Below are 18,066 nucleotides of genomic sequence, written 5' to 3'. Positions count from 1 at the left end.
AGTTGCTTAGATTTGTTTGAGTTGAAGTTATAACTTTGGCTGGTTTACAAAAGGTAAATAAAGTTAAGTTATTGGAATTGGCGGAGAAGTTACAATTGGGGTTACCTGCAGGAACTAAGAAAGCAATATAATTGAAGGTATAGCACAGCATTTAATGTTGGAAGTGATACCTGACACTAGTGAGTCACAACTGGAGGTAATGAGACTTCAAATTCAAGCCTCTTCATTTCTAACTGAACAAGCATAGGAGCTGAGAAAACTTGAATTGGAGGCAAATGAAAAGGAAAAAGAATTAGAAGTGAAAAAGCTGGAACTAGAAGCAGCAGAAAAAGAAAGGGAAAAAGAGAGATTATTTCAAAAAGAAATGAAAATGTGAAATGGAAATTTGATCTGCAGAGGGGAAAGTTAGTAATGGAAGAGAGAATTAAGGAAAGAGACAGAGAGTATTGGCTTAAAAAACTATAAGTTAAAAAGGAGACCTCAGACCCTGAGGAAAGTATTGATGATGAAAACACCTTTAACTTAAAATCCAGTGCGGAGATGTTTAAATTTGTACAAACTCTTCCAAAGTTTGAGGAAAGAGATGTTGATGCATTCTTTATTTCATTTGAGAAGTTAGCTAAACAGATGAAATGGCCACAGGAAAACTGGACATTGTATTTACAATCCAGGTTGGTGGATAGAACATATGCTTCACTGTCAGAAGAAATGTCGGTGAATTATGATGTGCTTGAAAAGACTATTTTGAGTGCATATGAGTTGGTCCTTGAGGCATTCAGGCAGAAATTTAGGAATATGAGAAAACAGCCTGGGCAAACTTTTATATTGAGTTTGAGAATGTAAAACAAAGTAATTTTGACCGGTGGATGCGGCATTAAAAATAGAGACGATGTATGCAGCTCTTAGAGAGGTAATTCTTTTGGAAGAATTTAAAAATTCAATTCCTTTGGTCATGTGAACTCATGTGGAAGAACAGAGGGTTCAAACATTAAGACAAGCAGCAGGGATAGCTGATGATTATGAGATAATTCATAGAGCTAAACCTTTTTTACGTCACCCTTTCAAATCGGAAAAGGATAGAAAGTGGGAAGGTGAAAGGAAAGTGGGTAGCCAGGGAAGGGAAGGAATAATTGGAAGTTCCCAGGATGTTTTCTCTCAGAATAAAAAGGAAGGTGTTGAGGGTAGAAACGACATTTGAAAATTGAGGTGTTTTCATTGCAATAATGTTGGACACACAAAGTCAGTGTGCTGGAAATTGCAGGGAATTGTTGGAATTATTGGGGTGCAAAAAAGTTCTGGAAGTAAAAGTACTTTGGGTTCTGAGGTTCAGGCACAGGAAAAACCAGTGGTTTGTGTCCAGGTAAAACAGGGAGAATCAGGGATAGATAAAGAAGTGGGAACGTGTTCACAAATTCCCCAAGAGAATTCAGAGGAGCAGGTTGCAGAAATGTTTAGAGATTTTGTATATGAAGGGAAAGTCTTTCCATGTGAACAGGGTGGAGTAGGTAAAGATATTAAAATTTTAAGAGACACGGGCTAGCCCTGGGGGGGGGGTGGTTCATGGAGATGCTAAACCTATTCCATTGTGGAAGGTAAATTTAAAGAGTAAGTGGAAAACAGGTGAGGTGACTGTTAGAGTAGTGGAAAAATGTCCATTGCAGGGGTTCAGTTTATTCTGGGTAATGATATAGCTGGATCACAAATGTGGGTGATGCCTATGGTAGTTAATTAGCCTGTAGAAGTGTCTTCAGCAGAAGTGTTACAAAGGGAGCAACCTGGATTATTTCCGGATTGTGTGTTAATGCGATCACAGGCTCAAAGGCTGAAACAAGAAAAGCAGGGAGGACAGACAGCTCAAAGGCAGGAAGAAGGTGTTGAAATCCAATTAGCTGATGCTGTTTGATAACATTTGTTCAGCAATAAAGACTAAGACAATTCAGCTGAAGTGTTTAACTCAAGCCAGTTAGTGGAATTACAGAGAAAAAAATGAGCAAATTCAACATTTATATCAGACAGCTTACTGAGAAACAGGTAAAATGTATTCAAGGATGTTATTACCTTTAGGGTAATATTTTAATGAGAAAATAGAGGCCGTATCATGTTTCAGCAAATGAAAACTGGAGGGAGGTACATCAGAATGTTATCCCAGTTGAGTATAGATATGAGATTCTGAGTATAGCTCATGAAATTACAATGGGGGGCATTGAGGAATTAGAAAGACACAGGTGAAGATAGAAAAACATTTTTATTGGCCTGGATTTCATAGGGATGTAGTCAAATTCTGTCGAACATGTCAAGCGTGACCGCATTATCACACAAGTTAATAGGGAAACCACAAGAAGTGATTAAGCTGGCAACTTTAATTCCAATTCCAACATTTGAAGAGCCTTTTACTAGAGTCATGATTGATTGTGTAGGACCCCTCCCTAAGACTAAAAGTGGAAATCAGTATTTACTGACAATAATGGATGTGTCTACCAGACTTCCTGAAGCAATACCTTTGAGAAACATTACAAGAAAGAAGGTTGTGGAAGAGTTAACTAATTTTTTTTACAAGATATGGTTTACCTAAGAAAATACAATCAGATTAGTGTTCACATTTTATGTCACAGCTCTTTAAGGAAGTAATGAACAGTTTGTGGATAAAACAATTTAACTCAACAGCTTATCATCCTGAGTCACCAGAGGCTTTGGAAAGATGGCATCAAACTCTTAAAAACTATGATGAGGGTGCATAGTCAGGACTATCCACAGGATTGGGTTACAGAAATTCCATTCTTGTTATTTGCTATTAGGGATGCTCCTAGTGCATTGACTGGTTTTAGTCCTTTCAAACTCGTCTATGGTCATGAGGTAAAGGGGCCACTGAAATTGATTCATGAGAAATTGGTGGATCAAAATTCAGAAACTACACTGCTGGATTACGTATTAAACTTCAGAGAGAGATTAGACAGAGCATGTGAGTTGGCTAGGGAACATTTAACGATATCACAGCAAGTGATGAAAGTGAAAGTAGACAGGAAAGCTGCAGCTCGGAATTTTATTGCTGGAGCGAAAGTGCTAGTTCTGTAAACTGTACTGGATGACTCATTAAAGGCAAGGTTTAGTGGGCCTTACAGGATTGAAAAGAAACTGAGTGAAGTAAATTATTCAATAACTACTCCAGATAGTAGAAAGAAGCAGAGGGTGTGTCATGTAAATATGCTTAAAAAGTATTTTGACGGGGAAGAGGACCAAAAGGAGGTGTTGCTGGTGGTAGATATAGAGAAAGAAGTAGAAATACAGGATTCTGAAATTGATTTTCCTCTAATCAAGTTGGATAATGAGGGGGTACTTCAAAATTTAAATGTAATATAGAGTTACCTTCCAGACAAGTGTCAAAGTGAGTCAGAAAAGATAATACAGTACCAAAGCTATTTGTGGAAATAAGTTGGGGAGGACAGATTTATCTATACATGAAGTGTCTATAGAAGTTGCATCTTCGATAATGCAACATAATTATAGATTAAATCTGGCAAAGTTATCACAAGTACAGAATGAAATTGACTTTCATGCTTCAAAATAATATCATTGAGTCTAGTTGCAGTAACTGGGGTTCGCCTATTGTACTGGTACGGAAACCGGATGGAACACAAAGACTGTGGACTATCGAAATTTGGATGCGGTGACAAAAGCGGATTCATACCCTATACCATGGTTGGAGGATTGTATGGAGAATATGGGACAATCAACATTTATCACAAAGATTGACTTGCTAAAAGGATATTGGCAAGTACCATTACTGGAGAGAGCAAAGGAGATGTCGATTTTTATGATGCCAGTTTTTATGATGCCAATGGACCATATCAGTTTAAAGTCATGCCATTTGGTATGACGAATGCAGCTGCGACATTTCAAAGACTGATGGACAAAGTAATTGCAGGTTTAAGCAATTGTTCTGTTTATATTGATGACTTGATAGTTTTCAGTCCTACATGGGAGGAGTCCTTACAACATCTGGAAGAATTATTTATTCGATTACAAGAAGCAAATTTCTGATGAACTTGGCTAAAAGTGAATTTGCAAAAGCGCAAGTTACGTATCCAGGCCATACTATTGGGTATGGTAAGGTGGCTCTGAGAGATGAGGAAGTCAAGGCAATCATGGATTTCCCAGTGCCTACAACAAAATGAGAAGCTTTGAGATTTCTGATGAATGGATTTTATCAGAAATTTGTGCCAAATTTTAGCCGTGTGGTTGTTCCACTGACTGAACTTGTTGAAAAGAACAAGAAGTTTCAATGGACACAGGAGTGTCAGAAGGAATTTGATAGTTTGAAAACTGTATTGACTCATACACCAGTTTTGGCAGTACCCAATTATGCCTAGCAATTTAAGTTGGCCATTGACGCAAGTGATTTAGGCATTGGGGCCATACTGAAACAAGAAGATGACACTGGTATTGAAAAACCAATAGGGTATTTTTCACAGAAGTTGAATGCATAACAGAGAATATATTCAACGATCAAAAAGGAGACTCTGGGTCTGCTGCTAGCATTGCAGCATTTTGAGATTTATGTTGCAAACAATTCTTCAGAAACAATTGTTTATACAGACCACAATCCGTTAAAGTTTCTGGACAAATTTCGAGATAGAAGTGCAAGGCTATTCAGATGGAGTTCATTACTGCAACCATTTAATCTACAGATTATACATTGTTGGACGAGGAAATCTGATTGTAGATGCTCTATGAAGAGTTGGAAGCTTAAAGGGAAAATTGGACATTTAAAAACCTGGACTTTAAACTGGATTGATTTCTGTTGATGCGAAGGATTTGTGTATATATATTGTTATGTTAATGCATAACTCTAGTAATGTAGTAGTGTAAGTATATTGATAAGTATAGAAATAGTATAAGGTGGGTTAATAAAAATGAAGCCGTCTTTTAAAATTATGACGGTTCATTTTTCAATATGGAGGGGGATGTTGAAAATATAATAATTCTCATAAAGTTATTGGAATTAATTGTTAAATCAAGTAATAATGGGGTGTGTGGATGTGTGTGTGTGAGAGACTTAATTGAATTAAGTTGGGTGCTTTGATGTAAAAAGAGAGGTTAGGTTTGAAATGTTAACTAGGTAAACATTGGGAAGTTTAGAAACATAGGTGTCATGGGAACATTTGCATTTTTAAATGAACCAGACTAGATTGTTTTCAAAGGAGGGGGTGAAATGTGTCACCAGCCAGGTGAAGTTTAGAAACAGTGAGCTGAATTTTGCCCTTGACGGGCGGGCGGGCAGCCGATCGCCACCACCGAAATGGGCTGCGCCGCCGTTTTGTGCGGGCAGGCCAATTAAGGCCCGCCCAGAGTGACGTCCAGCAGGATGCGCTTCCTGTGCGTGCAGGGCCGGGGTGGGGGGGTGGGGGTTCCCCAAATGCGAGAGTGCACATCTCCCTGAGGCTAAGTGCTGCCTCAGGGAGATCGCTGAAAGGCTTTCAAACTTTAAAAATAGAAAAATAAAAAATTATTAACATGTCCCCCTCATGTGACAATGTCACACAGATGAGACATGTTAATAAATTTCACAAAAACTTTAATAAACTTTTTGAAACCGACATGAAACCTCATCCCCAACCGTGGATGAGGTTCCATGTTTTATCAGAAGCCCGCTGGCGCTCCTGGCCTGCCCGCCAGCCTTAAGGTTGCACAGGCAACCTTTAATTGTTTTAATTATCCTGTCAATGGCCTCAATTGGCCATTGACAGGTCGGCGGGCGGACAGCTGATCGTGCTGTGCCCCCACCTACCTGAATATTTAAATGGGGTGGGATGACGTGGGGGATTCCCCCTGACATCATCCCACGTCATTTTTGCGTCAGCGAACGGGCCCCACCCCCAACTCGCCGATGGAAAATTTCAGCCCAGTATGTTTATTTTTCCCAAAGATCACTGGTAAAACTTAGTGCTATGAGAGGTTTTTATTATCAGGGAGATAAATTCCAAAGCCATAATGAATCAATGGGTATTTGCATTCAAAGAGGAAGATATGTATAGAGGAGCAAAGGCTGTGTGGAAGGTGAGGCATTTTTAAGATCTTACAAGTGTGGGAAAAAGCTTTCAACTTCACTGCCTCAAGCTGCTGTCTCCAGGGACTGGTGAAGAGAACTCACTTTGAATTCGACTTGTCAGTCATCATGCAAGATGCTGATTCTACCAAATAAATTTGTGCTAGACTTAATAAGGGTCATGGTATTGTGAACCCACTTAAACGAGTATGGAGTAGCCAGAGCATTTCGATTACAATGAAAATTTGTCTTCTGAAAGCCCTTGTGTGACCGGTGATAATGTATGGCTGTGAAAGCTGGGCCATCAGGAAGAGTGACAAGGATTGAATAAGAACATTTGAAATGAAAGGACTCAAATGGATATTAAGTGCGTAATGGACGGCCAAGCGGACAAATGAGTGGGTGCTCAAAAAAGCAGGTGTTAAGAGGATTTTGTTAGGGGCAGTGTTATCAGGGCACTTGATGCAAACAGGAGGGGAGTGTTTGGAAAAAGAGGTATTGCAAGGCAAAACATCTGGAAAATGTGCACAAGGAAGACTCGGGATGGCACAGATCGAAGTATTAGAATATAGACTTCCCTCTCTATGAGAAAGTCAATGAGGGCAGCGGAAAATAGAAATCAGTGGTGAATAGAAATCAGTGGAGAGAGATTGTTCTTAGTGCGGCCAACCCTCGGGACGAGGATGAATGAAAGACAGTCAAGACAGACCTATGTTTAGAGGTGCAGGGCAAGACTCGAATACGTAATGAATACAGTAAGTGTTTGCTTAATGTTATAGTTGCACTCCTGAAATGTGCCATTTAAACAACTTTAAGTGAATCAGATTTTCATTATAACCAATGTAAAAGCTGTAGCTAGGTTCTCTAGGACTTTTCTCATTGGAAAAAAATTAAAACATTATACCCTGTAAGTTGAAATACATTACACAACTAAATTCCTATGTTGGTAAATGAAATAACTTTAAAATTTTAATAAAATTTAAAAAGATAGAAAAAATATATGCTGACTCTGAGGGATGTTCAGCAAGAAGGACAGAGATCGGGAAGGTCGGCGACAGGGGAGGTCAGCACTGACCCAGGAGGGTTGGCACGAGGCAAGATCGGCAGCAACTGGGAGGGTCAGGGAGCGGAAGAAGCTGCTCCTAAATGGTGCCGTGTAATCCTACGTCAGACATGATGCAAAACGAAGTTAAAACAAAGTTTCCAATGCTAAATGCAAATATGGGCCCTGTTAACTGGCTGACATTAAAGTGAAACTACTTAAAATGGCGCAATTTAAAATGGGGACTTCCTGTACTTTGTATCAGTGTTTACTAAGGAAGAGAATGCTAACAAAATATCAGCAGATACAGAAATGGTGGAAGTAGTGGACGAGTGAAAATTGATACACAGGATGTACTGAAAAGACTGGCTATGCTTAGGGTGGAAAAGTGATCTGGATAATTTGCATCCCAGGTTGCCAAAGGAAGTGGAGTGGAGAGAGCAGAAGAGCTTTTCTTATTCTTTCAATCCTCCCTGTGGGAGGTACCAGAGGAATGGAGAGTAGCAAATGTGATACAGTTGTTTATGAAAGGGTGTAAGGACCTTCCTAACAATTCCATACCAGTCAGTTTAAATTTTGGTAAAACCTTTGAAATAATAATCAAGGGAAAAAAATGAATTGGTTCTTGGCGAGGTATGAGTTATTTAAGGAGAGCCAAAATGGATTTGTAAAAGGCAAATCCTGCTTGACTAATCTAATTGAATTTTTTGATGAAGTAACAGAGAAAGTAGATGAAGGGAATGTAGTGGATGGTGCCTATATGGATTTTAAGAAAGCATTTAATAAAGTACCTCATGAAGTTCTGATTAACAAAATTGAGGCTCATGAAATAGGAGGGCGAGTGTCAGCTTGGACAGAAAGCAGAGAGTGGTGATAAATGGTTGTTTTTCAGACTGGGGGAATGTACATAGTGGTGTTCCTCAAGGATCAGTGCGAGGACCACTCTATTTTTGATCTTGGAAAACAGTATAAAATTTCAAAATTTGAGGACCGTACCCAACTTGGAGGTATGGCAAACAATGAGGATGATGTCAATCTGGAACTATATCATCGTTCCTTCACTGTCACTGGATCAAAACCCTGGAACTCCCATCCTAACAGCACTGTGGATGCATTTACACCACATAGACTTCAGCAGCTCACCATCACCTTCTCAAGGGCAATTAGGGATGGGCAATAAAAATGCTGGTCTAGCCAGTGATGTCCATATCTTGTGAAAGAATAAAAAAAATCAACTGCAACAGGAGGTTCTTTTGATAGGGTAGCAGATGTAATTTAATACAGAGAAGTCTGAGGGGATGAATTTTGGCAGAAACAATAGAGAGAGGCAACAAAGATTGAATGTTACCGTTCTAAGTAGTGTGCAGGGACAGAGGGGGCCTGCAGGTTCATGTGCATTGATCTTTGAAGGTGGCAAAATGAGAGGGTAGTTAGCCAAGCATATGGGATCTTGGATTTCATAAAGAGAGGTCTTATGTACAAAAGCAGGTAAGCTATGCTGAACTTAGGCAAAGCTCTGGTTAGGCCACAACTAGAGTATTGCATCCAGTTCTGGTCATCACACTTTAGGAAGGATGTGAGGGCCCTTGCGAGTGTGTAGAAGAGATTTTCCAGAATGGTTCCAGGGCTGAGGGATTTTAGCTACAGCGTTAGGCCGGAGAAGCTGGGATTATTTTCCTTGCAGCAAAGGAGACCGAGGGAAAATTTGATAAGAGGTGTACAAGATTATAACAGGTTTAGATAAGACAGACAAAGAAAAGCTGTTCCATTAACCATCTAGGGAACACAAATTTAAGGTTTTGGCCAAGAGATGCAGGATGGATGTGAGGAAGAACTTCTTTACACAGTGAGTGATAATGACTTGGAACTCACTGCGTCCAATGGTGGTGGAAGCGTGGATGATCAGTGATTTCAAAAAGGAAATTGGATGGGCACTTGAAGAAAGTAAACTTGCAGGGCTAAGGGGATAGAGTGGGAGAATGTGACTGACTGGATTCCCCCACAGGGAGCCAGCTTGGACTTGATGGGCCAAATAGGTTCTTTATATCACATAATGGCTCTATGATCCTGTGGCATGCATCCCATCACTCCTCCTCTCTATTCCATTGAAATCTCCATCATTCTGAGTTTTTATTTGCAGACAATTCTAAAGCTGAACTAGGGATAGTAATTTTGGTAGGCAGTGAGCTATCATGAGATGACAGCAGTATTTAAAGATTGTGTGAAATACTGAGCAGCTTCTCCCATTTTCTTTGCCCAACTGGCCCATAACGCAATGAATATGTGCAGTCAAGACTTAATTCAAAAGAGTGAGGATTAATAGTAAGAAATTTACCTTTTTCAGTTATTATTATATGGACTTTGACCACAAATATTCATTATGAAAATATGACAAAGAACGTAACTGCAAACAAGTGGACTTCTACCCAACCTTACATATTGCAGTCATATACATAAGATATAGAAAAATAAATAATGTAGTTAAAGTATCCATTGTAACCAAAAGTTATTATTATTCTTGCAGTGAAGTAAATCTGCATTTATTTTTATAGTGCGGAGGAGGTTATTCAAAGGCTGACTGGAACTCAACTGTCCTTGGGATTTCTGGAAGAAAATGGTTTTACTGGACCTATTTTGGTTGCAAAGAAGGAGGGTTTGGGATTAAGTTTACCACCGCTTACATTTTCTGTTAGTGACCTTGAAAATTATGTTGGTAAGTATTTAAATGATCAACAGGTTGAATTATACACAGAAAAAGAAAGAGCAAAGAATAATTTCTTTCATTATATTAAAAGTACCTTTAGCTGAGAAAATATTTGCATTCCATTTATTTTTCAGCTTTTATTTATTATCACGCATTTTACATAAAATCAATCTTACTCTGAAAGCTGTGAGGAATGCAAAATGTTGAACAGTGAGAAATAGCTTTATATCGTGCATGTGTATGTGTTATAATTGCATTATATATGGAATGTGCTCATCAGTGAAAGCTGATTTATGGAAGCTGAGAAATGCCACAATACCTAAGCAGTTAAAAATATAAGAAGTATTTAGTTTACATTATACACTAATATTAAACGGTAATCTCTATTTTTAATCTGTGATCAAGAGTATTGCCTGTTGCAAATCAGCATTTATACGAATTACTGCTTTAAGCAACCAGTAATCATAATGGGAGAATACAAGGCCCAGGCCACAAAATAATTAGAGTCTTCTGATGAAATCAAATAAGAATAAAGTGCTAGTGTTTATTTAAATAATGGAAATTCACTCTTTTTTGTTTAGCTTTTAAAACCAAAGGCCTCTGTCTGAATTTAGCTTCACTTTTAAAAGCTAACTGAGATACTGGGCATTCTGAATATTTTTTGTTTTAATTTCAGATTTCCAGTACTCAGTTTTTCTTTGATATTAAGAATGAAATTGTTGACATCAGAATGACATCTTGCACCTCCGTTAAGACTACATACTGTTGTTAACATCATATTGTTAAAACAGTTGTCCAATATTCAAGTGATGACCTATATATTAGTTGGTTTGAGAGTATTATACACTGTTACCAAGTGATATGATGTAAAGGCTATGTAATGTTAAAGTACCTTTCACTGTGTCGTAATTCACTTCTTTCATAAATCAGCACTATATACATTTAAAAGACATATTTAAAGCAGCTGTATATGGAGGATCTTTGTATTATCTCTAGTCATTATAGCCTTGATGTTCCTTGAAAGAGAAGGATGCAGTGTGCCTGTGCTATCCTTATGTGGTCTTTAACATGCAGTAATCAGGTGCAGAATCTTTTTAGTGATGTTGGATTAGATTTTGTAGTCATTGACAAAGCAATGCTGCTCTCATTGACCTTGAGGAAAGCTGCCCACAAAGAACTGACAACCTCTCTCTGTGGTGCAGACTTGCCCTTTCTCGACATCAGTTTGTTACTGGTGCCAAGTCAGAGGGATTCTCTAGGCATCCAGCAGCTGTAATATCATCAACCTGGGTAAACAACCAATCTCACTGAAGTATTCTCATGAACAGTAAATCCAGAAGTTAAAAATCACTGAATTCCTTAAATTTTATTTTAAAATTTTTACTGGTAGCAAAATAAATGATCGGTGTATACGTATGGGATTAAGGTAAAAGATAAAAGAAAATAAATAAACTTGAAAAAGTAATTTTTAAATATGTGAAATCTCTTATGACGGAGAAATTTGGCATTCAACAAATATACAACACTTCTTTAGGACCAGTGAGAACTTTTTCAACAATCTTTACAGTATAACGAACAATGTATCTGGATGATCTCACCAACCAATGATTTCAGTCGGGAGGTTGGGGGTGGTGTGGGACTTCAACAGCGCACCATCTGGAGAAGTATAGAATCACTGACAACAACTTCCTGATTTCTGAATATAACTGCACTTGTGCTAACTCCATAAGTTGCTGTCAGTTTCAGAGGGGTAATTATGGTGAAAACAGACAGCTTTCCCACCATTATCACTGCAAAATCTGGGCCGTTATTTTGTATAATGTTCGGAGAGGTCAATTCCTTTCCCTTGGAATTGTAGGTATCCTTATGCTGCACCTATCGTCTGCTCCTCCTTTGGGCTAATGTAAAGTTAGTGGTGTAATCACTATTTTCTTTCACTGTCTCTCCTGCCAACGCCAGATGGCGGCACAAGATGGCTGTCGATGCCTGGCTGTGCAGGCGCACTGACCCGTGTGTGCACAGAATTCCAATGATGTCACACCTGTGGGGCTGGTGAGACAATGTAACAGGAAATTAGGAAAATAATTGTTTGGTATCGCTAGTTGAGTCATGGCCTGGAAGGAAATGGGGGTTGGTTAGGAATTGCCCTCCGGCAGTTCGTCTTTTCCATCATAAAACAGATTTTTTTTCTCAGCAGGGTTAGAACAGGGTTAGGAATGGAGAGCTACAGATTCAAGGAAAATGGATCAGTGGGTGAAGGGAGTGGGAAAGCTCAGACGGGATCCCCCGCATGGACACACAACCCCTCCCCTTGCCTGGGAACTCCACACCCCCCCCCACCCCCCCAATCCCATCCAGAGGTCTGAACCGTGTGTCAGGCAGGGAAGGACCTGGTAAAGGCTGTGATGTTCAAATTGTGGCTCGAGAGAAAAGCACGGTCGGGAATGCAAAGATGATCAAAGAAATCCAAGCTTCCTGTTTTCCTGACCGTAACCCCATCCCATGCTCCTTAACCCCGCCCAGATTAAAACACTACGATGGCGCGGGTATGGAGCCTTTTTCTTTGCTCTCGTACTGACAAGCTTTAATTGTTGCTGTGGATCTTTTTGATGTGATTTTATAGCACATTTTGACCAGTGTTTTTTTTAAAAAGGGTTAATTGAATCAAAATGCATTCATTTGAAATAATTTGCACGTTGGTAGTTAATGTTTTGCAAACCTCAATTTACACTTATAATCACATAGAGACTACATTCCTTTGACAGTTTGCTTATTTTACTCTATAGTAAGAGCTTAGAGTCCTTTATAGACACCTCTTGCTGTATTCTCACTTTGTTTTCCAGGCCCAGACAGAGTTATTGATGTTGTAGATGTCACAAAACAGAAGACTTGCAAGTTGACCATAAAGGAATTTGTTGATTACTACTATAGTGCAAACCGGAAGAGAGTTCTTAATGTGATTAATCTTGAGTTTTCAGATACCAAGTACGTTTTTTAAATGTAAAATTTTCGTATAGTTATTAAACCATTTCTCAATATTGGTTGTGCTGTTTATAGTCTATAGCAAATATATCTAAAAGTTGAAAAAGGAAAGAGATAGCGGCAAATGAAATTTAATGCAGAGAAGTGTGAAGTGATACATTTTCGTAGGAAGATTTAGGAGAGGCAAAATAAAGGATACAATTCTCAAAAGGTAGCGCAGGAACAGCAGGGCCTGTGGTATGTGTTCAAGGTGCGGTATATGCGGTACATGATCAATGTGCAGGGCAGGCTGAGGAAGTGGCTAGTAAGATATATGGGATCCTGGGTTCTAGAAATAGATACATAGGCCAACATTTTCCCCCCCATTGAGGGGTGATGTGCAGGAGTGGGCGTGGGTGGGTGAGTTCCCGATCGGTGCCCCCAGTTGGGAGCGCCGCCGCCGTTTTACATGGGCGGGTCTGTTCAGAAGTGCTGTGCGCTCCATGTGCGGGCGGGGGGAGGTTTCCCTGAGTTGGGGGTGCACTCTTTCATGCTCGCCCGCTGACCTGAAAATCTAAACGATGCGGCGCGGCATCGGGACACATGCCCAGTGTCACCCCGGTCATTCTACGTGTTGGTGAGTGGACCCTGCCCCTGCTCGCCGAACAGAAGATTCTGCTCATAAAGTACATAAGCAAGGAGATTATGGTGAACCTTTATAAAACACTGGTTCAGCCTCAATTGGAGTATTCTGGCTAATTTTGGGCACCACACTTTGGGAAGGATGTGAAGACATTCGAGAAGGTACAGAAAAGATTTATAAGAATGGTTTCTGGGATGAGGAACTCCATTTATGAAGATAGATTAAAGAAGCTGGGGCTTTTCTCCTTAGAGAAGGGAAGGTTGCAAGAAGATTTGATAGAGATATTCAAAGCCCTGAGGGGTCTAGACAGAATTGATAGGGAGAAACGGTTCCCATTAGGGGAAAAGTTGAGAATCAGAGGACACAGATTTAAGGTGAATGGCAAAAGAACCAAAAGCGACATGAGGAAAATCTTTTTTTAATGCAGCAAATAGTTAGGATCTGGAATGCACAGCCTGAGAGGGTGGTGGAGGTGGATTCAACTGGGGCTTTCAAAGAGTATTGGATATTTATCTGAAAAGAAAACAAAATTACAAGGCTATGGAGCAAAAGGCAGGGGAATGGGACTAGATGAGTTATTCTTGTGTACAGCTGGCACAAACACGACAGAGTGAATGGCCTGCATGTGTGCTGAAACCATAACTATGATTCTATGATTTTATGATTGATAGCTACCCAACTATTATAAAAGCAAAATACTGTGGTTGCTGCAAATCTGAAATAAGAGCAAATTTTCTGGAAAAACACAGCAGGTCAGGCAGCATCTACAAAGAGAAACAAAGTTAACATTTCAGCTCGATGAACTTTCATCAGAACTCCAAACTCAGAAATCAGAATTCTGATGAAAGGTCCCCAACCTGAGGTGTTGGCCTGGATTTTTGCCATGGTAAAGAGGCTCTCCATTGTGGCAAAAATCTGGAAATGACTGAAGATTCTAAGTCCCACCCCCGAACCCGACATTTCTCATCTTCACGGGCATTGGACTGGAGTTTGGCCTGGGTTCGCGTATGCGCAATCTGTGGAGGCAGCTGGCCATTTAAATCACCAGCTGCCTCCACCAAAGTGGGGTTTTGGAAGAATAGGAGTGTGGAATCTGGAGTGTGCAGATTAGAACAGGTAAGAGGAGGACTGAACTTGGTGGATGCATTTGGATGGCCAGGCTACTCCTTTGGAGAGGTAAAGTACCCTTTTGGATAGGGTCCCAGGATACCTTTTGTAGAGGGAAGGCACCCTTTGGGATTGTTAAACTTGATCATGATTATGCATTTTTTACTGATTGGAACTGTTAAAGCTGTCAAAGAGCTGCCCAGCTGCCAAGGAACTAACAAAGAGGCATCCAGCTGTCAAGGAACTGTCCAGTTGCCCAGCTATCAAGGGACTATCCAGCTATCAAACCTGTCAAAGCTATCCAGGAAGTGTCAGAGCTATCCAGGAAGTATCAAAGCTGAAAAAGCTATCCAGGAAGTATCAAAGCTATCCAGGAAGTATCAAAGCTGTCAAAGCTATCCAGGAAATATCAAAGCTGTCAAAGCTATCCAGGAAGTGTCAAAGCTGTCAAGGAACTGCTCAAGGACACTAGGCGAGTTGGCATGGTGGGGTTGAGGGCAAAGGGTGTGGGGGCATGGGTTGGCACTAAGTTGGTATGGGGGCATTGGGGGTGGGTGAGGGCAATGGTTGGCATGGCTGGGGCATAGGGAGTGTGTTGTGGGGGGCGGTGACAAGTGAGGGCCGAAGGGATTTTTAAATTAATATTTTTCATTTATTTAAACACAGTGCTGGAGCACAGAGGCAGGCCTTGCACCCATCCCGCCTCTGCACCTGCCAGCTTGCACATTGATTCCATGGTTGCCTGCCCTGACTCCTGTTTCAGGCCACCCACGGACCTGAAGTGCTACGGGTGAACATTTTTAGGGCTCAGACTCGCCGAGCCGGGAAATCTCCTGACTCTGCAAGCCTGACCTGGGGATGAAATTCTGGGCCCTTATCTCTGTTTATCTCCACAGATGTTGCCTGACCTGTTGAGTTATTCAAGCATTTTTTGTCCTTATTACCCAAATATTATGCTGGGGGACCATCAAGCCTTTGTGTCTTTAATTTCTTCAGTGAACTAAACCAGGCACAGTGCATGTTTGTGTTCAAAGAAGCATTCTGTTCTCATTGGGTTCTAAGAAAAAATATCATGAAGAATTGAGATTACCCATCGATTGGGTGGATAGAACAAAGAGAAGACGATTGAACTTGAATAGCTCAATTTGAATTGTTATTAGCTTTGTAGTCATGGAGTATAATTAATAATTTTCTTGAAGAAATCCTCAACACTGAATGTTACTGCTCTAGAATAGAGGTGCCAGCAATTCAAAAGAGAATATAGGTAGAATAATATTTAGTTAAAGTATGGGCTTTAATAGTGCTGTGTTACTATAGGTCAAAATGTCAGACGAAAGGATTATCTAGTTAAGGAACAAAAGAGTAACAGTGAGAGTTTAAATGGCAAAAAAAACTTATTCAGAAATTTATGAATATCTTTTAACAAAAGCTCAGAATTGCATTTCTATATTGTTTTTTGCAGAATGTCAAGTTTGGTTGAAGCTCCTGAAGTTGTCAAGAAATTGTCCTGGGTTGATAATTTGTGGCATGATGATTCACTTTTTGATAAGCCAAAAGTTACAAAGTATTGCCAAATTGGTGTAAAGGACAGCTACACAGACTTTCACATAGACTCAGGGGGTTCTTCTGTTTGGTATCATCTCCTGCGTGTAAGTTGAAGTTGTATTGTTAAACAAGAACAATAACTTGCATTCAAAAGTTGTTTACAAAGTACAAAAACTTTATAAAAACATAGCCATGTACCTGTAGTACAGCACATTGGAGTAAAGATTTTCCTTGTGAATCACTAATCAGTTAATTCCTGAGCTCATTCAGAGTATCATTGAGAAAGCAAATTTGTTTTTCTGGAGGGCAAGTCAGTATGTACAATTCTGACTGGTTTCTGAAAAGCTTTAAGAAAGACCTGGACAGCAGTTCTACCCACTCCCTCTCAGTTGTATTATGTTGCACAAGATGGAGTGAAAAAACTCATAGCAAGGAATTCTCTGAAAGCTGAGAACATAACTCCAACTCCATTCCAAACCAGCTCACCTCAACCTTCTTTCAAGAACAGCAGACTAGATCCTCCTATTGTTGGGATACTCACAGTGAGTGCTGGTCAGGAAAACATGGAAATACAGAGCATGCTTTTCCATTCAATTAAATTAACTAGTCAAGCCTTCTGCTTCCTCAGCTCTTATCTCTTTTAGACTCTCTGACTGGCTACCTGCTTTCCCTCTTTTAACGTCATCCTTCAAACTTAGCACTTTAACCGCATCTTCAGTCACCTCCACTCATGTTTATTCCATGTTTGCATGGTATTTGGTTGTTATCTCTGAGTAAATTTTGGGACATTTATCACATTAAAGGTGTTATAAAAGGACCAGTTACTGAAAATGCTATGTGTTAAATTATTTATTTAGCACAAAATTTACTTGCAATTTGGCAGAAGGAATATTTTCAATATTAAGTATGTCATATCTTTGCCTCTGCAGGGGGAGAAGATTTTCTATTTGATTAAGTCAACCTCTGCAAACCTTGCTTTATATGAAAGGTGGAGTTCTTCATCCAATCAGAGTGAAATGTTTTTTGCAGATCAAGTAGACAAGTGCTACAAATGCACCCTGAAGCAAGGACAGAGCCTGTTTATCCCATCAGGTAGAATGTTTCACCACACAAATTTCATTTTTAAAAGTGGGCATTTTTAGGTGGGAGATTGGGAAAAAATCTGAAAAATTATGTGTTATATTAATCACAATGATATGCACTGATGTTAGTCATGTTATTATATCATTTGACTTTTTTGGGGTAAAAAAAATTACACCTTTCCAAGAGAGCCTTGCCCTGTTGAAGCAGTATTCATTAGTCAGATGTGTGAGACAGCTATTAATAAATCATATACCTACTAAACTGGGAAGCGGATTTGCACTTTATGTGTCTTAGATTAGTTCAAAAAAGTTAGAAGCCACTTGGATAAATAATATATTATAATCTTATTGTTAGAATGAAAGAATGCATGTTGCTAGTTTAGCTACAGATGTAGATTGATAAACTAGAAATAAGTCTCGGTGTATATCAGGAATCTTTAGATGGCAAAGGTTTAGCATAATGCAGTACAAATTGTGCTTCTTTGCAAATCTGCATTTCAAAAGTTAAATATAATGTATCCTAACAGGAGTGACGGGAGAGCAGGTTAACATAGGGGTAGATTTTGTTTCATTCATTAATTGTATTTAAAAAGTAATAAGCATAGGGTTGCACTTGTTGCTTAATACTCATCAAACTATTATTTGTTAAATTCTAAAAGTAGGTTTCTGTCTTATTTATTAAACAGTGTTAACTGTATATTAATTGTGTGTAGGTGGTGAGCATTAATTGGGGATTCACTTGAGCACATGTAAAGGGACTCTCACTGAAACTGTGATGTGGTTGATTTAGGAGGTTTGTGCTTGTAAATTTTAATTCTAAGCAAGTAAAGGGCTGAGTAAAGATTGGCTCCCATACCATCCTTCACCAAATGGCTTCCTAGAAAATAAGATATAGTCATTGTTGCTGTAGATTTTTGTGTATATGCCGCAGCTGCTTTG

General features: G+C 39.5%; 1 protein-coding gene across 5 annotated transcripts in view; it reads left to right on the top strand.

Annotated features, from left to right (window-relative positions):
• The window catches only part of phf2 (PHD finger protein 2), a 148,934-nt gene that overhangs the window by 68,653 nt on the left and 62,215 nt on the right, over positions 1-18,066 (top strand). For 3 of the 5 annotated variants that reach the window (XM_041191913.1, XM_041191912.1, XM_041191911.1), the window contains exons 4-7: positions 9,638-9,798; positions 12,633-12,774; positions 15,963-16,149; positions 16,975-17,137. In XM_041191913.1, coding sequence (XP_041047847.1) covers positions 9,638-9,798; positions 12,633-12,774; positions 15,963-16,149; positions 16,975-17,137 — 653 coding nt within the window. Of the gene's footprint in view, positions 1-4,723; positions 4,863-9,637; positions 9,799-12,632; positions 12,775-15,962; positions 16,150-16,974; positions 17,138-18,066 lie in introns of those variants that run through there. The other 2 variants (XM_041191914.1, XM_041191915.1) reach the window with 2 other exon arrangements.

This window comes from Carcharodon carcharias, chromosome 7 (genome assembly GCF_017639515.1).
Source record: "Carcharodon carcharias isolate sCarCar2 chromosome 7, sCarCar2.pri, whole genome shotgun sequence".
Taxonomy (NCBI): Eukaryota; Metazoa; Chordata; class Chondrichthyes; order Lamniformes; family Lamnidae; genus Carcharodon; species Carcharodon carcharias.
The sequence above is the reverse complement of the archived record's forward strand: the minus strand, read 5'-3'. Positions and strand labels throughout refer to the sequence as shown.